The sequence below is a fragment of the Podarcis filfolensis genome (assembly GCF_964270895.1).
Source record: "Podarcis filfolensis genome assembly, chromosome: 7".
Taxonomy (NCBI): domain Eukaryota; kingdom Metazoa; phylum Chordata; class Lepidosauria; order Squamata; family Lacertidae; genus Podarcis; species Podarcis filfolensis.
Genome location: NC_139603.1, coordinates 49,679,462 through 49,707,179, shown reverse-complemented (window position 1 = coordinate 49,707,179; position 27,718 = coordinate 49,679,462). Strand labels below are relative to the sequence as shown.

Sequence of the window (27,718 nt, the reverse complement as noted above, 5' to 3'; positions counted from 1 at the left end):
CCAAAAAATGTTCGCAAACTGGAACACTTACTTCCGGGTTTGCAGTGTTTGGGTTCCAAGTTGTTTGAGTACCAAGGCATTTGAGAACCAAGGTACCACTGCACAGTGGTTCTGATCCTACCTTTGGGACTGAGTTCAGAGAGTAGCATTGGGAGATAGCACTGGCTATCTTATCTCCATTGCTATTTAACATCTACATGAAGTCACTGTGAGCAGTCATTAGGAGTTTTAGAGTGAGGTGCCATCAGCATGCTGATGACGCTCAGCTCTACTTCTTAATAACATCTGAATCAGGAGAGACCATGCAGTTTCTTGGCTACTGCATGGATACAGTGGTGAGATGGATGAGGGAGAACAAGCTGAACTTGAATCTTGGCAACGTGGAGGCACTGTGGGTGAGTAGTTCCCGGGTCTGAGAAATTGGCCAATTGCCTACCTTGGATGGGGTTGCACTCCCCCTTAACAAGAAGTAAGGGGGTGGCAGGATTTACAGATCTGGGCTCCGAGGAATGCATCACCTATTGCTGCTGCTATAGTGCCACTGGCAGTTGCAGAATACTCATTGGAAGCTGGATCTTCCTCCTCCTCAGCAGTCCCCCCCCCGCCTCCACAGCGGCTCCTCTAGGAGGCACTGCTGGTCTCCTTCCACCCTGCTCCCAATGTTGCTATTTGTCTCACCCTTGTTCCTGATGTAGATCTTCACTCCCTCTTCTTCCCTGGTGATGGGAGGGGGGCACCATTTTGTGATTTGCCTCAGGTGCCAAAATGACTTGGGCTGGCCTTGAAGCAGCAGGTCCACAGTTTGGGGATGCTTCTAGATCCAGCTCTGTCACTAGATGCTCAGACAGCCGCAATGGCTAGAAGTGCCTTTTACCAAGGGCAGCTGGTTCAACAGCGACGGCCATTCCTGGACCAGGAAAGCCTTGCCACAGTAGTTCATGCGCTGGTAACTTCAAGACTGGACTATTGCAATGTGCTCTATGTGGGGGCTTCCCTCACACTTGATTCTGAAGCTGCAGCTAGTGCAGATGTTTATAAAGTTTGTAAGAGTTTTAATATTTTAAGTCTTTTATTGTGGTTTTTACCTTTTTATGTTTTAAATTACAGTTGTATAATTTTTAGTTACAATTTCATTGCTTTATCCTTTTTGTAAACCACTGGGGTGTTTTCTACAAGCAAGCAGTATATAAATATTATGAAATAAATAAATAAATAAACAAACAAACATTGTAATACATGGTTTACAATATATTTCCCCCCAGTCCATTCACACATCTTGAATGTGATTAGATGCTGAATGATACATCATTTACTTTATACCAGAACTAATATTCTCTTCCTGCATTTGCTTGCTTTAATGATGTCTCTTGCAAGTGCAATACAAATATTGGTGGCTTGTAATACTAATCTGAAATATGATACAAGAAGTCTGGCTTCCAAAGTTCTTCTCGAAGTATTACAAAATATGGTCTGGAGAATAATATACATCCAGCTTCCTGCCGACTCCCTTACCCACTTAATTTCCTTACAGCTTCAGAAATGGTGGAATGGAAACAGGAAGTGGGTCCCTCTCCATTCTTCCCTGGTTCCTGACTAACGGCCATAGCAGCAAGTCAAGCATAACAGAAAGAGTGAAGAGGGAGATACACTCCTGTCACTCTTGCTTCAAGACCCCTCTTCTTTCACCATTGTAGGAACACCAAACCTAGTTAGTGGGAAGATGGGAGATGGCTTGCAAACAGATGGCAAATTCATGGGAAGAAGGAAGGGAATTAAGGGGCTCACTGGGCTGGGGGAAACTGTTGCATTCCTGAAAATATAATTAGGGATATGAGTGATGGAGTCTGTTGATCAAGCTTGAGTTTTTTTTCCAGTTTTGAGGGAAACTGTTCCATATTCCAAGCCCAGTTTGTTTATTTATTTCACTACATTTATACAGTATATCACTTGACTGCAATAAAATCTCTAAGCAGTTTGCAAAATTCCAAGGACAATATACTTCATTACTAATATGTTTAATTCTCTCTCTCTCTTTGTGTGTTAACTTTTAGTAGAGCCTTTTAGTAGAGCCTCTTATTTGGTGTAAAGGAACCTGAAGCAACATATATTTTGAAGATATATGAGATCCATTAATGGACATTTTGCTTCTCAGCTGAACCCTTTACAATTCACAGGTCTTTTGAATTTGGGGTCAGCAAATAAATTTGCTGGAATGAGGAATACAGGATTGGGATATGAGAACTCTACAGTTCCACTGATGTAGACGTTTGTTGTTATCAAAGCAAACTAACCACTGAATACTTTTAGAATTTAAATAACAAGCCAATCAATACAAAGTTTGTATTGAAATAATTTTGTTGCTTCATGAAAAAAAAAGAATGATTTAAGGTTTTGGTCTCTCTCTCTCTTTAAGGTACTGAGTTTATCTTCTGAAGCTTGCAAGAAAGTAACTTTTAATGTCCCTCCTAAACTAAAGGCAGGGGCATTTGTCGGCCAAGGTGAGAATCCAAGAATGTGTTATTGCTGTCGTTGTCAAATATGTACTATTTGAAAACCAATAATATATAGGCAAATTAAAATTTAACCTGAGTTGTTTCCAGATTCTGGAGTTCAAATTCTAAGGTTACCTAAATTATCCTACATATTATGTGAATTGTACAGATCTGGAGGACAATAGGCTATGGGGAGTGCCCAGACCACCTGTGCCATCAACAGCTAAGCAATTTTTGGCCAGGGCAGCGGGGACTCCTCTGCCTGTATATCATAAATTTGATTTGGCACTAAATACAGTTTTAGACACCTTTGTTTGGAATTACGTCCTTGTGAACTACTTTTCCTCCTCATTTCAACTAGTCCTTTAAATTTATATTTTCCTACAGTAAACATGAAACAGTGTCTTAATCATTCTGAAATTATTTACTCAAACAATCCCAATTTCACAATTCAAGAAGATGGCTCATTGTATACAACAAGGGATGTTTCCCTGCCTTCCCATGAAATCATCATCACCATATTCCTTAAAAGCAATCATGAACAGAAACAAAAGAAGATACATATTAGTTTGCTCACACATTCAAAAAAGGTAAACATATCTGATTTGCATCAATATATCTTATCCTGCTTTTTCTGCTATTTTAATTTCTTTTAGTGCTGCTGTTTTACTTTGAAGGACAATTTACATGGCTCTGTGATCAGAATCTGAATGTGTATTGTTGGAATCTTCTCCCAAATTACTGCTAAATATTCCACTAAAAACAGAACTGATAAAGCACAGATAAAAATAGAAAGTTATAACCTTGATCAATGACATAATACAAATTCAACTTGGAAGAAAAAACAGAATTTAATGGACATAGCGCAAGGACAAAAATATTAGATTTGTTTCACGTGACATAAGAATGCTACTATTCCCATATGCTACAGTTATCCTAGAAGCCAGGAAATCTTATTAACTGTTAAAACGTTTGTAATACTAGCAGAGAGATAGACACAGAGGGACTGAAAAATAAAGTGATGCAACACATAGGGTGGCATCCAACTTAATCAGAGGAGACCCATTGAAATCAATGGATTTAGGCGCCTTGAGTATGACTTGGCTGAATACTGCTCATGATTGCTATTGTTGTTTGCTTAGTTATCTCTCCCGTTCTTCTAGGTCCCAATAGCAAAGGCAAGACATTTACGAGACACTTTTCTTAGACGAACTAAACGGAGATGGGCTCCCGTCCCAACTATTTTGATGGAAAACTCACTTGGACCTTATCCAATGCAAATTCAACAGGTATGTTTTAAATTCACTTCTTCATTTTTACTTTTCAAATTATCAGTCAAGGATCTTTGAGCAGCTTGGCATATGTTATAAGTGATCAGTAAGAGAACTTCAATCAATAGAAACTATGAATGAAAAAAGCAGCCTTCAGATACACAGCATACTCTCTGCACCCCAATTCTTGCTAGCAGCCAAGAACTTTACTGTTAAACCCATCGTTTGTGTCTATAAATGATTGCCCCATCTGGTAAACTCATCTGTCTGCTGGAATTGTTTGTTGCATCACTGTTGCTGATATATACATTGCTGCAGAAATATGGGATTAGGGAAACCAGTTTGTCTTTGCTCACATCTTTTGAAGAAGCTTGTAATTGCAATGTAAATATCTAAAGTCAGCTATTTGACACCAGAGATGGAAATCCATTTAAATGCTCCAGCTTTTGCCTGGAAGTACGGAGGAAACAACAGCTTGGGTCTGATAGGAGTTCAATACAAGGCTTTTACATTTGTAAGAAACTAGCTATGTGGAACAGCCTAATCATATAAATTCTCCCTACTCTCACCAGGAACATGGTAAGCAAGTCACAAGCATTTTAGACTTTGCATGGAACTACTATCACATGAAACATTTATTTCCTGTGTCCATAATATTTGAATTGATGTGTAAATATTTTGTTTTTGCATCTTGGGATTGCTAACGGATTCTGAATAAATAGATAAGAAAATAAGATTTTGTTAATTATTATTTCTGTTTCAAATTGGTTTGCATTTACACAGCTGCTTTCCGACACATCCCTAGCATACGATATCAGATACTCCATAAGTGGTCATGGTGTTGACAAACCACCATTTAATTATTTCTACATAGAGGAGGACACTGGAAATCTCTTTGTTACCTGTCCAATCGATCGGGAAGAATACCCAGAATTTCAGGTATAGGTTTCAGACTTCTGTTTATTTACTGATAAGTAACAATTGGACAGATCCATGGTATTTCTTTTACTAAATGTTTCTCCGAACAGGGCTGCCTTCAGATGTTTTCTAAAAGTTGTGTAATTCTTTATCTTCCTGACATCTGATGGGGGGGCATTCCACAGGGAGGGCCCCCACTGCCGAGAAGGCCCTCTGCAGTGTAGTCTCCTCAAGGTAAAGAATTAAAAATGAATGAACAGATGCAACAATTATCTGTTGCAGCTGTCTGTATGTTACTTTTTTGACAGGTAACTGCATGATTGAGGGAAACACACAGGGAAGTGAGTTTTCAAACACTGTATCCACTACAGAGAAGCTGTTTTTGGTAGCCTCGCAATGTTTACATTACTCCTCAGTTCTTCAATAGAAGGTGAGAGGGATTTGGTTGGTGAGTAACATGTAGAATCATCAGCAGGCCATGCACAGCACCAACTTGCCAATCAGCGCCAGATGTTCCTGTACATGTAAATAGGTGGGGGGAGAAGACTGATTTACTGGCTACTAGCAGTACCAAGGCACTCAAGGAAACCTGAGAAGGCATTTGTGGGTTTTCTGACAGATGAAAGATAGCAACCAGCCTGTCCTTACCCCAGCCTATTATCTTCCTTTACTTCACAGCTTTCTGATAACACTTGCCCACTCATACTAGTGAAACAGTTCAGGAAAAGGTGAACAGGCAAGCAGACACAAAGAACACGATGCTTGAACCAGGCATTTGACTGACTAGATGTCTTTCCTCCTAAACTGTGGTTCTGGGCTGCTTTGTTGATATTTTGTCATTGGCTGTATTGTGGTTTTATTTTATGATTTCAATGAAAATTGTGCTTCCTATAACCATTCAGTAAAGAGGAGACTACAATAATAAATATATAAATACTAACACTCAAGGTGCTCCGGCAATTGATGGGGATATATAAGAAAACTTGTCCACAAAGATGGATTATAGTTGAACCAGCAAAAAAGTGCTTGCCCCACCTTCCCTTCACTGTTCTCATGTGGTCTTTCCCATCTTTCCCATATCTCCTTCCTCCTTCATCTTTCCCTTCCATGGCCCAAATGGCTGTGCCTAGTCCCTTATTTGTTTCCTTGCCTCAGGCCCCTTGCCTCAAGGCACACAATTGCCTTGCACAAGTCCTTCTTTCCCAGGCCATTCAATGGACTACTTTATTTGACCATTGCTTCCTCTGTACTTCACTTTGTATGACACACAACTCCTTTGTACCTCCTTCACATGGCTCTTGGACTCTGTCCATTTCCTCTTATGCCACTTTACCTCATGTCCCTGCCTCCTTTCTTTCTTCTTCTTAGTCCAACTCAACTGTAGCCTATCCTTATGTCTGTTTTTAAATGCATATTCTCTGGGAGATCATGGAGACACAATGTCCCATGCTTTTCTGGATGTACAGGTGGACTGCTCACCACAATGGCCACACACAGCATATAACCGCCTGTTCACCTTGGCAGATTCCTGTATAGAAACTTGGACTGAAGTAATTGTATCCTGATTTGTTAAAAATATATTTTTTTCTGCTTCAGATCAACTAGCAAATAAAAGTTTGTTTGTTTGTTTGCTCTCTTTTATACAGTTGATTTGCTATGCAATGACAGCAGATGGATATACACCAGAGATACCGCTTGTGCATATAATTAGAATAGAAGATGATAATGATAATGCCCCAGTGTTTGAGCAGGACGTTTATACTTTTCTTGTCTTTGAAAACTGTGGAATTGGTAATTTTAAAAATCTTTTCTTTTTTAAATAAATCATGCTTAGTTTAGACAGCAATGTTTTAAAGTACTAATTAAAAACTGAGGTGCTGTGAATTGTATGTAAGCTCCATATCATTTTTATTTGCTATAATTCTGAGCTTATATCTGAGTTCAGAAAAATAATAATCTACATATAGCCCTATTCAAGGATTCTGATTCTGGTTAGAGTAATCATGTGACAGCCCCCATCCTCAGTCATATGGGGATGAGAGGCCTACCTCCATCTCCATAGTCATCATTCTTGTTACCCTCCATAGGAGCCAACTCCTAGTGGGTGAGGGGTCTTTGCTCCCCCCAGAAAATATTTGAGGGGGTCAGGGGCCCTAGAGTTTATGGGTATTGTCATCCAAATGGCTTCCATGTAACGCATCATGTGAAATGATTATGCAGGGTAGGGTTTACATGCCCCCCAGTATTTCATTCGTTGGCACTTCCTGTTGCTCTCCATGAGTTAGAGGGCAACTGTGTGAAATGGGGAGCCTTCTATGCTTGTGGAGCCTCCCCATGCATTTTAAAATACTGATTTTCCAGGTGTCTACAAGCCCTACAAATACAGTAGGTTCCCTGCTTCCCACAATTGCTCTCTAACTGATGAGAATGATGATGAGTAAGCATGATACTGGTAAATTCATCTCCAGAGTGTACCTATCCCCCAAATGAGTTGTTGCTATAACCAGCAGGAGAACTTCAGTTTCTCATCAAAGAAAGGCTGGTGAACCACTGTTCAACAATGCAGTCCTAAAATAATGAACTTCACTATTTATGCAGTAGGAAGTCCCCAACAGCGGGGAAAACCAATCTGTTTCAAATAAGAATATAGAAAGATGCATAGACAGATAGACAGATATATCTGTTTCATTGATCAAATGTTAAGAACGGTTATATTTCTCTACAGATGTTTTAAAACAGGTATACTTAGGTATACAAAAGTGATTTTTTAAAAAAGCATTCTGACATATATGCCTGGATTTACATGTTTAGATTAAGTGAAAAATCACCCCCTCTAAATAATTATTTTAAAACTATCTATTGAAGGAAAGCTGGAAATTTAAAGATGATGTCTTGTACATGCAGGGACGCTAGTTGGACAAGTGACTGCAACAGACAATGATGAGCCATACACCTTACATACTGAAGTGAAATACAGAATTGTGTCCCAGGATCTTCAAAGTTATCAGAATTTAAGGGTATTTGCTATAAATCCAGATTCAGGTTCTATTACGGTGGTAACATCACATCTGGACAGAGAGGTAAATTTCCTGTACACCTAGCCTTTATTCACATGCCAAAACTCTGTCAAGAAGGGCAACTTGGAGCTTTTTAGAGGAAAGATAGATTATAAGGGAAATAAATTGGTACATCGCCATGCAATTGTTGTTTAGGATCAGAATGTGAAGTCATTCTTGCTCCCTCTTTAAAAAAATACGGACATGTGTTTGATGTTGCAAACAGATCATTTAAAGCATATATTTCTCAAATGCTATTTTGTAGGCTCAAACAATGCCAAGCTGGTTTTTTTCAATGCAGCATCCATCATCTTGGCTAATATTATACAAACGTGTAACTATCTGAAGAACTGGGCAGTCCCATGGTCTCTGGTTTTCCTTTTCATAAAATCTTGGTGATTTCAATCAGAACAGGGAAATTATGTTTATATATTCCTTTTAATGCAGACAACACCAGAGTATAAGCTACAAATTGAAGCAAGAGATATGGGAGGCCAGGAATTCGGTCTGTGCACTACAGCACAAGTTATAATTACAGTTGGAGATGTAAATGACAATGCTCCACAATTAGAACAAAATGTGGTAAGTTTGTTATTGTTAAAATTCAACAGAGCTTTAAAAAACGTGGGTACCTCCTGAGCAGCCAGTATTTCCTATGGTGTAAATGTAATCATAATAAATGTTAAATTGAGGAAAAATACAATTATTTGCATTTTAACTATAGAGAATTCCTTCCCTGGCTATCAGGATGGAACATGTATTTACAGAATCATTGCCCAGACTATTCTATTTCTCTGAATCTTTCAAAAGTACAGCTTTGTTATAGTGCAATCCTACAGATATCTGCCCAGAAGCGTGGCCTATTAAATTCAATTGGGCTTACTCACTGGTACATGAATATAGGATTGCAGCCCAAGTCCCAAAGTAGCAAAAGTATGTGTCTAACAGATTCTACTCTGTTAGATGCATAAAGGGTTAACCTCAGTTTGCAGCTATATAGACATGTGGGTAAAAAAGAAGAGGCGGGAGTGGAATGCTATTACCATGTGTGGCCAGGAGGCCACCAAAACAAGAGATACGTGTGTCCTATTACTATGGTAACTAAGATACAAATGCAAACAAGGCATAGATGCAAACAAATTCCCATCCTAGGGGTAAAGTATCAACTCAAGAGTGGATGTGTCTAATCTCCAAAGATAATGAACAGGAAAAGCAAAATGAATAATACAATGGTACCTCGGGTTACAGATGCTTCAGGTTACAGACTCTGCTAACCGAGAAATAGTACCTCAGGTTAAAAACTTTGCTTCAGGATGAGAACAGAAATCGTGCTCTGGCGGTGCAGCAGCAGCAGGAGGCCCCATTAGCTAAAGTGGTGCTTCAGGTTAAGAACATTTTCAGGTTAAGAACAGACCTCTAGAACGAATTAAGTTCTTAACCCAAGGTACCACTGTATATGTAAACACCAAGGGACAATCACATCCTGTAGTGAGCTAGCCATTCCCAACTGTGGCTCAGTTCAAGTCTGGTAGTGTCAGATCTGCACAAGGCTTGAAACTCTGCAGCTTCACCACTGGAGTTAAAGTATTTTATTGTTGCCTTTGGAAAATCATTTCACTGTTCTAGAAGTGTTTATTAATTGCTTATTTGAAAACTTCATTTCAGTATGAAGTGAAAATATATGAAAACGAAGAAAACATAGAAATATTGTGCATTCCTGTAAGAGATAATGATGAACCTGGGTCTCCTTCATGGTTGGCTGAATTCACAATTATAAAAGGAAATGAAGATAATGTTTTTTCTATGAATATTGATCAAGAGAGGAATGTCGGGTGTTTACTTGCTTTAAAGGTAAATGCAGATGGGGAAAAAATACCTATGGTACAAAGGTATATTACTAATGGGAATCATCTAGAGTTTTTTTGGAAATTATTTGATGGTATGCAACATAATTTTAAACCCTGAAAGGCTGTTCTTGAAATGTTATATTTGTAACTATTTTCCAAGGGTTCCCAAGCTTGAAATGTTTCCCTAAAGGAAATTTATCCATGGTTTATGCAATTTGGGGGAAATAAGCAAGAATGAGGAAAAGGAAGGGTGGCAAAAAACTTAATGAAATTGCAAAATACCAACTGATAACCATTGTGTGGAATCCAAAAGGTGTCATTCCACTAATGGAAGGAATCCACTATACCAACAGGGAGGTAATTTTTGAAGACTCCCTATGCAGCCCACATCCCCTTAATCTACTCTGCAGGGTCCCTGGCCAGAGAAATCACACACACACACAAATAAAAATTCCCCTCCCTGTTCTGCTTATGCATGTCTTCTGTCAGCAGAGTGACACCCATTGGATTCCACTCATTATTTTTACCATATTTGTTCAAAGTTTATAACAGCAACCCAGTAATAAATATTGTGTTAGTTTTAACAGAAATGTGTTTGTTTCCAGGGACTAGACCATGAAACTTCCAAGGAGAGAAGATTAGAAATTGTTGTCAATAATGAAGCACCTTATGTCCTAGCACCAAATTCAAGAGCCCCATCAAGAAACCCCACCACAATTGTCATTGAAGTTATGGATGTGGATGAGGGGCCGACATTTGCCACTGAATATATTATAACTTTAAGGGAATCTTTCCCAAAAGGAACAGTGGTTGGAATCTATCAAGCATATGACCCAGAAACTGGAGATAGCACAGGCATAAGGTACACTTTTAATTATAACACAGTAATCTGGTTTATAGATTGCGGTTAAAAACAGGGAACAATTATAACTGGTTTATATTATCACATTGTACTAATGGTATACAACCCTCCTAAAATGTTCTCAATAGTTACGGAATAATAAATGACCCATGCAACTGGATCACCATTGATGAAACAGGACAGCTGATAACCACTACAATTTTAGACAGAGATATATTAAATGAGGAATACAGTCAATGCATTGTAACAGTCTCTGCAACTGACCAAAGTGAGTAACAAATGCTTGTAAACTGCTGATTACACTATCTACATATTTGCAGTAGTATTTTGTATCTTACTTTTTAACCACAATTTAGGATACAAAGTATTTTGTATCTTACTTTTAAACCACAAACTCCATCTTCTGTTGCTGAACTGAATTCCTAGTTTGTTGCCCTGTTGCCACAGAAATAAGTCTAAAAGCTAGCTTTAATCCATGAGAGAGAGAGAGAGAGAGAGAGAGAGAGAGAATGCTTATAATTTTCTATATTTGGGGCAGAACTTTTTTTCCACTACTACATATTTCCACAGATTAGCTGAAGCCTGCTACTGTGTCAGTGTGTGACTATTTACAGCATTAAATCATGAAAAACTTCCATTTTCCAGGTGGTAAAACAGGTCAAGGGAAAATTGTGATAAACATCATGGATGAGAATGACAATTTCCCAGTGATTACGACAAAGAATTACACCATGTGTAAGGACAAAACACCAATTTGTATTACGGCCTTTGATGCCGATCTACCTCCTTACACTGGACCTTTCCATTTTGAAATAGAGAATCGAATGGGCTTAACATGGAGGTTAACACCGAATGATGGTATGTACATGGTTTTCCCTGTCCCACTTCTGTAATAATAACTGTAGCTAACAGAACAAATAATTTGTTTTACAGATGAATCAGCATTGCTTTCACCCGTGGAAGATATTGACTATGGCTATTATATAATACCTGTTAGGATATATGATAATGAAGGTAACAGTGGAATAAGTGAAATAACAGTTCACTACTGTGACTGTGACATTCCAAGTAATTGTTCTGAACGCAGCACAGTCGCCGCTCTGGAGAATGGGGCAATCCCTGTAGATCGCGTTCCATATCAAGCAGAATCTGCTTTTGGTCCCTGGGGCATTGCTGCAACAGTCCTTGGATCAGTATTATCACTGTGTAAGTATATCTCTCTCTTATAGATGATATACAAAATGAGCCATTAATTCCAGTCTGTTGCAAAACTGCTTCTCCCTTGACTCTTCCTTGGAGTTCTAAATGTTCACTTAAGATGGCTTAGTCCCATGTTTGTGTATATAGGTATGTTAAATAGAAAATGCAGATAGCAATTGGCTACTGTGCACATTCACCAGGTGTCATGGAAAATGTGCACATGTCCATAAAGATGGACTTCTGCACATTTCCCGGTCAATTTGTACAATCCACAACAAGCTTTGGGCATTGTGCATGTATCAGCTACATTAGGTATGTTCTCTGGCCAATATGCATTATCTCCAACAGGCTTTGCAAAACGTGCATATCTCAACTGCATTCTGTACATACATGCTGACTGTTTGCTGTTTGGGAGAACTAGGCCTCTTTTCCAGAGCTATCAAATCTTCCAAAGGAAGAAAAGGGGGGGGGGGGAATGCCCTGAATTGAAAAATCATGCGTAGCATTTTATTATTAGAGGTATTCATTAGATTTATACACCACCCTTCATCCGTAGATCTCAGGGTAGTTCAGAGCATAAAAATACAAGCTAAAGACACAAATAAACATAATAAGAACAAGAACAAGCCAAACCAAACCAATAACCTCCTCCTGCTCCCCGCAAAACATTTAAAAGGCTATAGGATGTTAATCAGCCAAAGGCTTAGTTGAAGAGGAACATTTTCACCTGGTGCCCAATGGTGTATGATGAAGGTACCAGCTGAACATCTCTGGAGAGAGCATTTCACAAATGGGGAGCCACCTTTTACCTTGAGTATTGTATTTACTTCCCCAACCCCCCACTTCCTGAGGTACATGCCGGCCTCTGATGCTATTTGCTTTATAGAAAATATGTAACAATTTACTTATTAAATTCAGTTCCCTTCATGCATGACTTTGAATCACATAATTAAAAACTAAAGCTCAGATTATGTGTATTTCTTTCTACAGCGGGGATGATGGTACCCTGTGGTTACTGGCTCCATAAAAGAAATTCCAATACTGAAGAAGCGCCTGGAGAAGCACCTGGAGAAGCGTCTAATAATGCAGCTTTTGAGAACTTAATGATGTCAAACACAGAGGCACCAGGTGAAGAAATGACAGTAAGTAGCATTTTTTGGCTAAAAGTTATGAAGTTCCGTACTGCATTTGCTTTCTAAAAAGTGGGGTGTGGGTGGGTGGGTGCGCACTAAATATTAGAGTTGCTGTGTTACTATAAAAGGGGAAAAACATGCTTGCAATGTTTTATCTTTTTAGTGTGTGTACTTTTGAGCTAACTCCTGCACTGTGGGTGTGAGAGAGCGTGTGAGTGAGAGACAGAGAAAGGTGGGGGATCAGTAAGAAGACTGCTGAGCACCCCAAAAATTCCAAAACATAAGGTGGTATTCAACTAAGTTTTATTTGGAATATACACATGGAAATTAATGAACATGGCTACGTTTCCGGGTTCAGAAAAGATTGGGATTCATTTTCTTGGGTTTGGAGGTCAAGTTAAGCCAACTCTACTTGCCAAATAAGATGGTGGGCAGTAAGTTAGCTGCAGCACTTTATCATGGTTATAAGAGGACCTACAGGTTGTTATGTGGCCTGGTGCTGCAAAATGTATTTCTGGATCCTGGAGTGGCCTGCAGGCAAGAGAGTTGCTGAGTTGTGGAGATGGTAAGGCCCACAAGTTACTGCTTTGAGTTGGTATGGGATATGTATACGTAATGGGGAAAATAGTTGGTTTCGGTTCAGGCCCTGTTTTTCCGAGAATTCAGGAATCTTATCTCCCAAACTATAGATGGTAAAAAGAAACTGCTGCTTCTTTTACAAAATTCTGCTGTTATCTTTCTTTTCAGGTTCTAAATATACTTCCAGTGAGCACACTGAATACAGCTGTAAGCATGGGCACAGTTGCAGAGAAAACTGGAAAGCAGGAAAGTTTGGAAGTGATAAAAGGAGAAGGCCATCACCCACCAGAATTGGTCAAAGGCGGAGGAAATAAACTGGCAGCATCTTTACATGACATCAGAGGGCAAAGCAAACCAGAATTAGTCAAAGGAGGAGGAAAACTCTTGGCATCATCTTTACATGATATTACAGGGCATCACAAACCAGAACTAGTCAAAGACAGAGGAAATATCGTGGCAGCATCTTTACATGATATTAGAGGGCATCGCAAACCAGAATTAGTAAAAGGCGGAGGAACTCTATTGGCAGCATCTTTACATGATATCAGAGGGTATCGCAAACCAGAATTATTCAAAGGTGGAGGAAATCACTTGACAGCATCTTTACACAATATCAAACAACCCATACGGAGTTCCTCCAGAGATTTGTGCTCACAATGGCAGGAATTTACCAATCCTCATTTAGCTAAAGTAAGCATACTGATACAGATTTCCCATGGTTTATGTTTGGATTAATGTTAAGACTATCCACCGTAGTGTGATATATTTCAGTTAAGTAGCTACAGTTAGTTCATATTCTGGATTTTAATATTGGCTGTAGCTCTCTAGTTATTTGATACACTTAGGCTGTTTTACTGGAAAGATCCATGTTGTTCGTGCTTGTGAGGTGTTTGTGTGGCCCACAATTATTAATTTATTTCCAAAAAAGAATCGAAGGTCACTCACAGCATAGCATAGCATAGCATAAAACAAGTCAATACCATCAATGAATGCCTCATACAAGCCGTATAAAATAGTACCAGTCACTTATCAAGCAAGACAACATAGCCCAAAGAGTGGGGAAAACCAGACCACCTTCCTTTGGGATGGTGTTTCAGAGCTTTGGTGCAACTGCTGAGAAAGTCCTACCTATTCAAATGCTTCCATTATTTGAATGCAGAGCCTAATGCTGATGCTCAAGGTATCCCACAGTGTGATGTGGAGGCTAATAAAAGGTAAAAAATGTAAGGGTAAAGGACCCCTGGATGGTTAAGTCCAGTAAAAGGCGACTATGGGGTAAAGAACTCATCTCGCTTTCAGGCCGAGGGAGCTGGTGTTTGTCCACAGACAGCTTTCTGGGTCACGTGGCCAGCATGACTAAACCGCTTCTGGCACAATGGAACACCGTGACATAAACCAGAGCGCACGGAAACACCGTTTACCTTCCTGCCACAGAAGTACCTATTTATCTACTTGTACTGGCGTGCTTTCGAACTGCTAGGTTGGCAGGAGCTGGGACAGAGCAACGGGAGCTAATGCAATCTTAGGTTGCATTTATAGCAGCACAGTGCTCGGAAAACAAGATGAAAGAGTTCCATTCTGGTCTGCACTAGTCAGGCCAAATGTGAAGTCCTCTGTCTAGTTCTTGCCATCAAAATTTTAAAAGGAAATTGATAAAAGAAAGAAAGCCCACAGATTCTGTACTGACCAGGAAGGGGGTATTTTGTTCACTGCCCAGGCATTCTGTTGAATGAAGGGTGACATAAAAGCACAATAAATATTAATAAATAGGCGGCTAGAAAATCCCTTTCAACCCAGTGATTCTATCCTGTGTAGTATGGGATAGATTGACACAAGAAGCTGATCATTGCCTTTAATAAACAGTATGCAAACTGCATTGTTATACTTTATAGAAAGGGACTTAAATAGTATGAATCATATACATGAATTATATTCTTCTTTGTATGCAGGAACCAGTTAGAAGCTCTGATTTATGTTTAGGTGCATTTAAGAAAATGGTTAACGTGTACTTTCTTTGTGTGCAGAAGGTGTTTTTGTGTGAACAGGAGGAAGAACGTAAACGTGTCGGCGAATATGTACACTCATATAAATATGAAGGAAAAGGATCGCTGGTTGGTTCCCTAAGCTCCTGTACTGGCGAGTCATCATCAGAAGAACTTGAGTTTTTAAATGAGCCAGAGCCTGCTTTTAAGACATTAGTTGAAGCCTTTGTAATGAAGAAGCATGCTTCCATTGGTTCTGAAACCCACCTGCACAATTCTACAGGAAGCTATGTGCTAACTTCCACAGTTGGAGGCAGCAATGCTTCTGAATACCAGCTGCTGGAAACCACAGGACAGAAGAGTGCTCTCGTGCCCAGAACGTGCTTGCTGGTTTCCCAAAGGCAACTTGTTGGCCACTGTGAGAACAGGATGCTGGACCAGATGGGCCATTGGTCTGACACAGCAGGCTCGTCTTATCTTCTTAACTCCATTGAAATGAATTAATGTTCTTGTACCTCCCTAGTTCATCCCAATAGGATTTGAGCAGGAAAGCATGGCCTACTGTAGGCTGTCCCCATTCACATTCTCTCTCTCTCCCCCCCCCCCCATTTTTTATTTAAGTAGGCTCTAAAAGAGTTGATTTAGTGGGTTTTTTAAAAATAATAATTGAGATTCTGAAATTTGACCTAACTGCACAAAACAGTTTTAAGCTCAGGTGCCTAATTTTATATTTTTAACAAAATGTAGTTTCGTCCTTATCTTTAAAAACACCCTTTGGAAACAGTAACACTCTATTATTTCAATTTCAATATTATCTGTCACATGTCTGGTAAATAGAAAGTAGTACTTGGTTTAGTGTCTCTTTTCAAAAACTTCTAGTAATAACTATGAAATGCTACTGGTGTGCATGTTAAAGTATTTTCTTAGTTTCTTACTTATATTACCGGTAATTGCTTAATTATATTCTTTTAATTTCTTACATATCATCTGTGTACTGGGTTCTGAACTAAGCCAGCGCATAGTTGCCTAGGAAGTCCAGCTGAAATCAACACAACTCATGTGCATAACAATGTACTGGATACAACCTTTAGATTTTATAGCCTGAACTGTGGAAATAAGATTAAATTGGAAAGCAGCACTAGTCCACTAGCAAATATGGAGGGCATTAAAAGCCCTCCATACTTTATCTCTCTCCACACAGCAGTTGTAAACATATAGGTTCTCCATTTATTTTTCTGTAGCTCCTCCTGCAATGAAATAAAAAATAAAGCCCTCATGCCATGTGTGTATGAGAGCAAGCATGTGCAAACTGCTGCCAGGCCCACACGTCACATGCTATTTGGCTTTCAGATCCTTTTTCACTCTTGCCTCTGGCTTCTGTCCACCCAGCAGAGCTGATCAATATGTTGAAACTGCATATTGATTAGATTATATGGCTTGGGGCAAGTGCTTGAAGAATCATAGCAATAACAAGGACTACTGATATGTCTAAAATTTGCCTGGTGCTATATTTGGTATCCTGCCCACAAGGTAATTGAACTTGAGCATAAAATGAAGATCAGCTAACCAAGCAAAAAACTAAATTTCAGATGCATTACGTATTTTCTAACACACACACAACATGATAAACAGTGAGGTCAAGAGGCCATGAAATCAAATTCAAGAAGTTTTGTATGCAAAGCTCAGGTCAGTGAATACACCAGTCTTTGCCAACCTTGTGTTTTCCAGATGTTTTGGGCTACTGCTAGTTCCCATCATTCCCAAACAACACTGATGGGAATCATAGTCAAAACATCCGGAGTACACCAAGTTGGCAAAGAGAAGTATGCAAGACTGGCATAGCAACCTTTCAGAAATAATCTTTCTTAATATTCCAATATTCTCAATTTTATCTAAGCTTTACCAAAATGCATTAAGGCTGTTTCCATACATTTATTCCAGAGATGAGTGCTGTTCTGGATTGAAATTAAAGAGAGTTATTGATATTTCATCAACAAGGTTACTTTTGAGAACTGCCCGGTTGCTAGCCTTTTCAGACCTTTAACCTAAACATGCATTTAGAGGCCCATTTCTTAATTTTATACAGTGCATTTATGTGGTGATGGTAGTGCTGCTGTTGTGACCCAGCAGTGAGTCCTGACCCACTGGATGAAGACAAATGGCCTAGTTGAATATAAATATTTCTTCCTTGCTGATTACTTTAAATATCTGATAAAGTGTTGTTCTTTCAAAAATAAACTGGCATTTAAACAGGAGCTCATTTTTTTGTATGCTAAAAATATTAATATATTTCTGTATAATAGTCACATCATGAATTAATGTTGTACAGTATGACTGAAAGTGACATGTTATGATTGTAAGCTGCTTGTGATAATGGAAAATGCTGAAAGAAGAATATGACAAAGTTTCTTCTCATGACACTTCTGCAGTGAGAAGGAATTAGAACACTGCCCTGCAGCCTCTAGGAACATAGCTCAGAACTGTGCCTCCCATACTGGAAATACTACCCTGACAGGGTAAAGTGTAGCTCCCAGATGCCTTGAGAGATGTTTAAGGCATTGTTTGCACACTTTTACATGTAATTTATTAATTGCCCAAATGTCAACCCTAACAGACATGCATGCAAACGCAGCAGTCTTCTTCTACTGTACTACATTGGGCTGCTTTCATGTTGCTGAAATTGAGGCTTTTCCTGCTGGACCAATTATCTGCTTTGACAGTGCTGATGGTTTCGGAGAGTAGAAAAAGCTGATGACTGGAATAAGAGCTGTTCAGTGCTGTGGGCAAAACTCCCACCCAGCTACACTTACAGCAGATAAAAATATGGGGTAGATTTCCATGCCCCTAATCCAGATGGGTGATTTGTGTGCAGAAAACATGATTTTTTTCAACTGCTTCCTTGTTTTAACTACCAAAGAAAACAGCTATTTGGACTAACATAGCTAAGTAGACCATTAAAATCTCTGCCTGTTTTGCATCTTTACAAAATTGTGCTTATTTGTTATGATAGCCTATAAAAGGCAGGAAAATGTAGTAATATAGCCCCAATCTGTGGCAAAATAGTTGATCGTAAAAGCAGCTGGGATCCTTTTGCTGTGATAAAAAGGGTGCCTGTGCACACTTAGCTTCTCTGATCTTCTGCTATAAGAATATATTGTTTTATATATTAAAGCTTTCATGTTTTAAAATGAGGCCTAGTTCTCTAAGACTGTGTGGTATAAGGACACATTTGGGGCAGATGTGTCATGTGAATTAATCCTCTTCAAAAGGGTCTGGTATGTAGAAAACAAAGGAGTAAAGCAGGCACCCCCAAACTTGGCCCTCCAGATGTTTTGGGACTCCAACTCCCATCATCCCTAGCTAACAGGACCAGTGGTCAGGGATGATGGGAATTGTAGTCCCAAAACATCTGGAGGGCTGAGTTTGGAGATGCCTGGAGTAAAGGTTCTAGTTGCCCCTTGCAGAGAGGAAGAGGGGAGGGGAGAGGGGCAGATTGTGTTGGAGCCAAGCTGACAGTCCTGCTACTGTTTTTCTTATGATGGTACAGCTATTTGGGGAATTTTTGTGTAGGAAAGAACATTCAGTCGTGTGGACCCCTACCGTCAATCTGAAGAGATGCAGTCTTCATATATAGGTTCACTAGCCCATCTACTCTACATGACAGCTAGGCCCATGACTGCCTTTTATTAATGCCAAAGTTTGTTTAGAATTCAAAACTGGTCAGAGAAGGGAAAGGTAAAGCATATAAATGAGATTACACAAAACACGTCAGAGCTTATTCAGCACCGTTTTACACATACACCTAAGCTTTCCAGGTGAGCAGCTAGCTAAATGTCCCTGTTGTCACCCAAACAATTAACACAGCAACCATTGTGCGAAACCACCATAGTGTCGGACAGTCATTATAGTATGTAGTCACCTCTTTCTTCTCATGCTTGTATATTACTCATCATCCAAAGTGTTTATAACCTAGTAAGAACCCTTAAAGAGAGATAAATTTGGAAGGTAATGGTTTACCAAAGGCCATCAAGTGCACTTCCTAGCCGTCAGGATTTATTATGGGGTTTTCCACATTCAAACCCAACAAGTCAGCCACTACAGCACACAAGCTTTTGTGACTCTTTTCCTGTAACACCCTCTCTCCCCTAGGCATCATGGCTGCAGAAACTGGTATGTGATAGCTGCCATTTATGATTGGTCATGTCTTACAGGTTGCATTGTACAGACTTTTAGGCTGCAAGTCAATATCCTCTTTCCTGTCAATAAGCTCTGTTGACTCAAGATCCGAGTTGAAACATGCAGGATTGCACTGTTAGTGTCTTCCATCATTGTAAATGTGAGAATATAAGACAGATAATTTCCAGTGATTTCTGAGATGCCTATAACATGTATTCCCAATGTATTGTTTTAGGAGAACAATTATGAAAGAGATATACTTTTTGGTTACAGAGAAATTGCAACAATACTTTGAAAAAAATGTATACAATCGAAAGACTTACAAGCTACTGGAAAAACATTGCAATAAAATATTGTTAAAGACACTTTGTTATATATCTCAATGACAACAGCACCATGTACGCAGGCAGAATTGGATACAACATTTACACAAATTTTATTCAGGTAGTAATTCTTCTATGTTCTTAGCAGTGACTCCTATGTGATATCATAAATTAGCTTTGAAAACCCCAATTTCAAAAGCAGTTTGCCATGTGGAATGGGTGGCTTCTCTCTGAGGGAAAAACCCTTGGGCTCACAAAACCACAACCCTGAACCAGCAAATAATTGTTTAAAATAAGGAACAATTATTGCTGCAGTGGCTGAAGCTCCTCATAAGATCATAAGAAGAATGTTGTTGGGTTAGGCTAAAGTCCTATCTAGTCCAGCATCCTGTTCTTATGGTGGCCAACCAGATGCCTATAGGAAGCAGGCAAGCAGGACCCAAGTGCAGGTCTTCCCTTGCAATAACTGCCTCTGCCCTTTGCTGGCTACCCCACAGTTATGACATTGCATCCATGCCCAATATAATAGTGCTCAGGCAACGCTATTCATACTCTGAAGCTTCCCACCCATACCACATTTGCATTAATAACAGGTAGTTGACTGGTACTTAATAATAGGATTGAAAATAATAGCACAACAGATCATAGATTGTTCTGCAGATACATTAGTGCAACTCCTTTCTAGTGCAACTATTCCTATATGGAATGTGAATCCTATGTGGTTCATCGGGACAGGAAAAAAGAATGTGCTATAAAATCACTGTGCCAATTCCATGGTCTATTCGGTCATGGAGTCTAAAGTATGAATAATAACTGAATAGCACATAGGTTATTATGGGTAATTATTCTCAAAACAAAATACAAGTTGTGTGTCATCTACATGGATGGGATAACCATAAATAAAAAGAGAAATAAATAGTGGTGCAAATCTCTTAGGCAGGACTTTATTTATTTGTACATTGTTTATTCGGTTTTCATTTTGTATATGGGTCTACCTTCTAAATAAAAGGGAATCTTTCAACAATATGCCCACAAAAGAGAAAAATCAATTCAGAAATAAAAAAAAACAGGCATATAAGTACCAGTTTTGAGTATGGTAAGCATTCTAAATTCTTGTTTAAATGGCAGTAAAAGAACACAAATGTACTGAACTCTGAAGAAATTATAAATAGTGTTTTATATATATAGAGAGAGAGAAAACAGCAAACAGACCGCAGAATCAATAGTAACACTAAAAACATATAAACATCTGCACGTCCATGGAGACTGAAAACTTTAGTCCTTGTATCTTCAGTGAGCAGTATATATTCAGATAAATTAACAATCATAGATATTTTTAAAATAAAAAGTAAGAAGTAATGTAGAATTACAATATTGGAAGTATCATGCCTTACCTATTTCACATGCATCCAATATAACTTGAAAACCTGCTTCTCTTGGTCTAGCCTGAGTCTAGTATTGAATAAAAAAGATGATTTAGTTAAAAACACACACAAACACCTGCATCACCTCCCGCCATGTCTTCCAAAGCATGTTCATTTATTCATTAACATTTTACTTCATACTTTTCATTTTCATGCCTCGATATATGGAAGTTGATGATGCCTATGGCAGCTTTACCAGCAATATACGAAATGCCATTAAAATGCTACAAACATAATACTCTATGCACACGCACGCGCACACACACACACACACACACATGGCTGTGCCCTTGGTCGCTAAACTCATCAACCCCCTCCCAGGTTCTGAATCACCCCCTGCTTCCTTCTCCTGCTTCCCACAGCAACTGTGTTCTTTCCCCCTGCTGCTGCCCAAGTGGAAAGTGAGAAAGCTTGCATTTTGCAAGCCCACCCCACACTGAACCTTTCAACACCAGGCATCAATTGGAAGGATCAGTGCAGGGGAGCTGAGACCTTCTGCTCCTGACACTATGGATCCTGAGTCTGGCTGGCTGCCACTTTGTCGTTTTCCACCTCATGCCACTATGGATCATGAGGCTGACCAGTGCTTATGGGCATCTTTTTCTTTCCCATGTCACTCCTCATACTACTAACTGGTGCTAACTGGTGGCCAGCTGCAAAGGATGAGGGCAGTCAGTAGTGGTGCCAGCCTGCTTGAGGATCTGGATCCTTGGGGCAGGGCCGCTGACACTGGAAAGTGGAGGAGTCAGCAGCTGCGTATTCTGGCTGCCCCTCTGCAGCTCCCCATGGCTGCCCATCCACTGCTTCTTGTCACACACACTGTAGTTTGCATCGCCATCTGTTACCAGCTATGCAAACTACTGTATAATGGTGGGCAAGTGCAAATAGACACATACACACAGAGAGTTCCCAACAGAACTGTAAGAGGGCCAAATACTTTTCCCTATAATTTTTCTCATTGCCATGGTTAATTCCCACTGTATGTGTTAACATGAACCTCTTATGGTACCATAACTCCAATCTAACTCAGATCTGGATAATCTTATTTGGGTGAAATAGCTATCTTTAGAGGGCCTTACAGGTTTGCATTATTGGCCATCCTGTTCTGACAGGGCTGTGATGATATGGAATAGGCAACATCTATTTTAAATACGGACTTGCCCCAACTGGGGGAATATGGCACCTCTCATTGTATTAGCATTATTGTCAATACAAAATTCTGGGTGGTGGGCAACCTTGTTGTAGTTGAAAATCACATTCCTTCAGAGGAAAGAGGTCAGGGGCTATATAGATCAGAGACTATGCACCACTTTTCTCTCCATCCATCTATCTCCTCCCTCTCTCACACATAGGCTTTTCCAAACCCTACTGGCCAGCCTCCCTATCTCCCTTTGGGGTTATCTTCCACTCACCCTTAATCTTTCTCTCATTAATTCACTGTGCACTCTCTCTCTCTCTCTCTCTCTCTCACACACACACACACAAACACCTGCCTCCCTCTGGGTCCTCCAGCCTCTGCTTAGTTCCTTCCTCTCTTCTATTCATTATTTTATCTATTCATTTATTCTTTCTCATACACATAATCACATTACTCCTTTATTCTCTCTCTCTCTCTCTCTCACACACACACTCACACCAACACTGGGTAGTCTCATTGTGAAATACAATTTGAACTGTCCTGTTGTGCCAAATATGACACCTATTGTATGCTAACGACTGCAGTGTCAGAGGATCGCCCTGAAAAGTTTTTTCCCCTGTCATAGTAGCTGGTATTTCACAACCCAGGAATCTAACAACTTATGATTGCTCAGTGATAGCTACTTTTTTTCTGCAGCAACTGGTTTGCCTTTCCATGCAATCAAGGAAAAAAATAAGTATACTTGTATTAACAGAAGTAAACAGTGGTGGTCGGTTAGTTAGTAATCTAAAAAAGTGAGCTGTGGTGTAGAATAGTATAGGCAGAATCCCTTAAAAATGTTTCCAGATTACAGTATAACATACACTTCTCCATACCATTCAGAATGCATGCTTGTGCAACAGTTCCCAAATGCTAAAACGTTTCCTAATAAATCAGGTGGTGTTCTGCCACCCCGAAAGGTGCTTCTCTGTGGGTACCCCCATTTTTCTTTATTGTGTTTCTTTCTCCTCAATAAAAAAAATCCCATCTGTACTGGATAAAATGTTTTGAAGGCGCCTATGCTCGTCTGTTATGAGAGTAATCCTGTTTAGTACTACTCAGTCCACAAATAATTTTTTTACAAATAATTCTGTTATTAATAACAGAAAATGAGCCAGGCGCAGACTTGCATGCTCTCTGCTCAGCAATCTGTGCACCACGAGAGAAAATAGGGCGCGGCTGCAGGACGTCGCTTTGGCCTGCGAAAGCAGAGAGCGAGAGAGGAATGGACGTATTGAAAGCGGGTCTAGCAAAGCGAAACTAGACTTCGTAGGGACTTTTTCCCTGTTCAGAATGAGGTGTTTGTTTGTTTTTAAAGACAGCTATGTGAACTCCTGATCTGAGTGTGGGCGAGGACGCCTGCCTCTGCAGGGTCTCCCCTGGTGGGAGGCTCTGCTGGTGTCCCAGACGTCCATGGAAGCAGCCCGGGCTTGCCTGGAGAGGCGGCCCTGGACGTCCAGGGCAACCTGAAGACAGAGGCCGTGACGTCGCGGCCCGCCTCGCACCTTTGCCCTGCCTGCGCGCGAGTCTCGCTCTCCGGGCACAGTCAGGGGCCAAGCAGCTGGGAACGGCGTGTGTTAATCCTCCGCGCATCTCCTATCTGCCCAGCAGCGGGGCGGGGTCGGGGCCAACCAGGGTGTCTCCCGCTCCACTCCCTGGCCGAGTAGAAAGAAAGAAAGCGGGGCGGGGCGAAGGGAGGGAGGGAGGAGGAAGAGAGAGAGAGAAAAGGAAACCTAATTAAAGGTGCTCGCTCAGAAGAGCCGCTGAGGTAAACTCGCCTCCCTTCTCCTCGCCCCACACCCTCGCTCGGAGGCAAATCCTCCAGCGGACGGGAGGAGACTTGAGTTAACAGAAGAAGGACAAAAAAAAAAAAATCACCCGAGTAGGAGAAAACAACCGTCTCCGCCTCTCTGCTGATCCACTATCGCTGCCGCCACCACCCTTGCAGCTCCTGCTGTGGAGACAGGCGGGTCGCCTCAGACTCACCTGGTCGCTCGTCCAGCGCGCGCGCGCGCCGCCGTTTCCGCCGGTCTCTTTTTCCCGCCGAGCCCACCTTCGCTCGCTCGCGCGCGCGACCCCAATCCGGCTGCAGCATGGCCCCGCTAGCGAGAGCGCGGCGCAGGGGGGGCTCCTGGACGGACGCCGGCCTCCGGGTCTTCGTCGGCCTCCTGGTGAGTAGTAGTAGGAGTTGAGCCTTGTGGAGCGGGAGAAGGGAGGCAGAGGGTGGGCTGAAGGGAGAGAGGCGCGGGAAGTCTGGGCGGCGGCGGCGGCCTCGACAGGTAACGGCGCCGAAGTGGGAACTTGCGGGGCGAAGTTCGTTGGGTTCGGCCTGGCGGACGTGCCGCGGGGCTCTTGGGCGGGAGGGGCTGCTGTGGCGGGGAGGGGGAGGGGGAGGGGGCAGCGCCCACCTGGATTTTCCAGGGACGCCTCTTCGGAAGAAACAAAAAGCCGGACTCTTTATGCTATTTGCGCACACCGAAAAGTAATTTTTCGTTCTTAGGCTTTCGAAACCGGCTCGAAGCTGGGAGAAGCGTCCCCTCCCCAGATTCCGACTTGCATATTCGCAGAGAGAGAGAGAGAAAATGGGTGGGGAGTTGCGAAACTCTGAAGTTTTTAAAAGTGGGAATGGGGAGACTTCATTGTGTGTGGCGAGGAGAGAAAATGCATGGACTCCTTTAAAAAAAGGAGAGACGCGTTTACTCGGAAGTGAGCTCAGTTTTTTTTCCAAGTAGCTTTTTTTTCACACGGTGACTTCAGGGGCGTTCAGGGTGGAAGTTTCGTCCTGGAATTTGCTGTGGGGTTTTTTTGGAGTGGGGGGTGGGGAGAGTTAGGATCCGATGGAATATACCGTGGGACAGGCTTCTTAAAATCGGCGACGCGCCTTGGCTAAGTGGCGTTTGTGTGCTCTGCGGGTTTCGCCCTGCCCTTATTAACTCGTGCCTTTGATCTGCCTTAGTCTTGCCCGGGATGGTTCCCACTTTGAAAAGGAAATGTGCTGGTTAAGAATTGACGGCATGCTTTTATTATACCTGTGAGATGGTTAATCTGTGTGCTTACATATCAGTATTAGATTTGGGAATATATTTGCCTGGAAGAGGTCCTGAAGTGGGGGCAAAACTCTCTAGAGGCATAGGAAATTCAGTACCTCCTCTTCCTACATTTCTCTACTGTATTTGAAACGGATTATTTGAGACTGGAAGGAGGCGACTTTTAGGTTGCTTTTCATTTTTATTATGTACAGTGGTACCTCGGGTTATATATGCTTCAGGTTACATACCCTTCAGGTTACAGACTCCGCTAACCCAGAAATATTGCTTCAGGTTAAGAACTTTGCTTCAGGATGAGAACAGAAATCGTGCTCTGGCAGCGCGGCAGCAGCAGGAGGCCCCATTAGCTAAAGTGGTGCTTCAGGTTAAGAATAGTTTCAGGTTAAGTATGGACCTCCGGAACGAATTAAGTACTTAACCCGAGGTACCACTGTATTTTGTGTTTTCATATTGTGATTTTATGTTGTAACTGCCCTGAGACCTGCAGGTATAGGACGGTATACAGATTTAATAAAAAATAAAAAATAACAATTTTCTAGCCATTTGCTATCAGTAAACTATTGTTGTTCTCTGAGTTTGGCTTCTGTAGCCAATGGGTTTATGTTCACCAGAAAAGCTGTAAGCAAATAGGAGATTGGAAATATTTCCCCCCCTTGTCAGTCTTGTAGGAAATAACAGCTGCGGTACACTCTTATTGCAGTGAATTTGATTTGCATGTTTCAAATAATAATTCTAAGGTTGCATCTAAGAACATAAGAGCTCTGTTGGATCAGGCCAAAGTCCCCTTCTAGTTCTCACAGTGGCCAACCAGATGCACCTATGGGAAACCCACAAGCAGGACATGAGACAGTACCCTGCTCCCCAGACGGTGGTGTCACATATCAGCTGGAGGAGCACACGGAAATCATGACTAGAAGACATTGATGGGTATAGCCTTCTTGAAATTGTACAATTCCCCTTTAAAGCTGTCCAAAGTGTTGGCTGTTTAGTAGAAAAAAAGAAGCTTATATAAATTACCAACCCTTTGTCAAATACAGACAATGGGTTGGGTCCAGATTTAGTCATGCTGGGAGTAGACCCATTGAAATAAAAGCCACGGCTAACTTGTCCCCTTGGTTTCAATAGGCCTGCTTTGCCTGTATGCTTGTCTGGATCCAACCCACAAATGGGGAACATGATTAACAGTGTGAACATCCTTTTTAAAATCTATAAAAACTAGCGATTGTGCAGACATAGACATGTTGGTTGAAATTTGAGCTTCTAATCCTTTGTAAGCAATAGGCCAGTTAATATGAATAGGCTCATTTACACAGCCCAGAGTCTCTATATGAGCTTTATTTTAAGAAATGTACCTTACTTTAAAATAATCTTCCTTTGACCAGTATCACGCTAGACTTATGGAAAACATTGGGCTTCCTTTGTTACTGAGATCTTTATAGACCCCATAGCCTTTCTGTGGCTACCAGTATTGAGTTACTGTTCGGAATTTTCTCTCACAATTGTTTGTATCATTTCTTAACATCAACAAAATTGGAGTAATGACTGTAGTCATGTGCACATTTGCTTCAGACTAAGTCCCACTCTGGATTATTTTTGATATCTTTAAAAACTAATTAAATCAACATTCTAATTTATTTCAAACTCGTCAACCTAATTCTGTAATCCATACAAAAGCACAACCAGTGTGCTGCTCAGATTTATTTTGAGAGCCTGCACGTTTATCAGATTTTCGTTTCAAGACGCAAATAGTCCACTTGCCCCTTGCCTTCAATACATTAATAATAATATAACTATTAATTGGTGGTTCTTCTAGCTTGACATTTGTGGCCAGAAATAACAAGTAATTTGATTGCCTAAATGATTGTTTTTACTTCCCCTTCAATGGACTTTTCCTGCTTTTTTTTTTTTTAAGTGTCCTCTGCTACTGATGGTATTCAATCTGCACTCTAGCCTTTACAGCATTAATTTCATTATTTTGGGGATATCTAACGTATAGTAACTGCTTACACTCACTCCTATTCTATGTGAATTAGTTGACAGTGTATCAAATTGACTTCCATGGAACCCACTTGTTTCAATTAATGTTGCAGTATAGAGAAACTTGCACTCTTCCATCTAAGTACTTCACAATTTTAGATACAGTATTACTTATAAGGCCTGCTGATATACGTAATTGTACCTTGTTTTCAAACAAGGTGTTTAGGAACAGGATGTTTAATATGTTTGAATCT

General features: G+C 40.7%; 2 protein-coding genes and 1 long non-coding RNA gene across 4 annotated transcripts in view; 2 read left to right on the top strand and 1 right to left on the bottom strand.

Moving 5' to 3' along the window:
- LOC310766659 overlaps positions 1–24,066 on the bottom strand; it is a 73,671-nt gene extending 49,605 nt beyond the window's left edge. Inside the window, exons 1-2 of the long non-coding RNA XR_014550314.1 lie at positions 23,946–24,066; positions 21,234–21,291 (exon numbers count right to left, since the gene is read on the bottom strand). This is a non-coding gene — a long non-coding RNA (uncharacterized lncRNA). The remainder of the gene's footprint in view (positions 1–21,233; positions 21,292–23,945) is intronic.
- On the top strand, positions 854–18,528 carry LOC310767356 (desmocollin-1-like; the record flags this gene model as incomplete). The annotated part of the gene is made up of 15 exons (XM_083624222.1): positions 854–1,043; positions 2,880–3,082; positions 3,656–3,781; positions 4,547–4,702; positions 6,328–6,472; positions 7,586–7,761; positions 8,185–8,319; positions 9,403–9,588; positions 10,190–10,446; positions 10,575–10,714; positions 11,092–11,304; positions 11,380–11,652; positions 12,637–12,788; positions 13,527–14,048; positions 15,383–18,528. 15 exons carry the CDS (start codon positions 854–856, stop codon positions 15,842–15,844), a joined length of 3,336 nt encoding a protein of 1,111 aa, XP_083480348.1. The 3' UTR covers positions 15,845–18,528.
- Positions 23,787–27,718, top strand: part of LOC310766577 (desmocollin-1-like) — a 28,072-nt gene continuing 24,140 nt past the window's right edge. The window contains exon 1 of one of the 2 annotated variants that reach the window (XM_083622956.1): positions 23,787–24,611. In XM_083622956.1, the coding sequence (XP_083479082.1) occupies positions 24,534–24,611 (78 nt within the window). In that variant the 5' untranslated portion in view covers positions 23,787–24,533. The remainder of the gene's footprint in view (positions 24,612–27,718) is intronic. The other variant, XM_083622955.1, reaches the window with a different exon arrangement.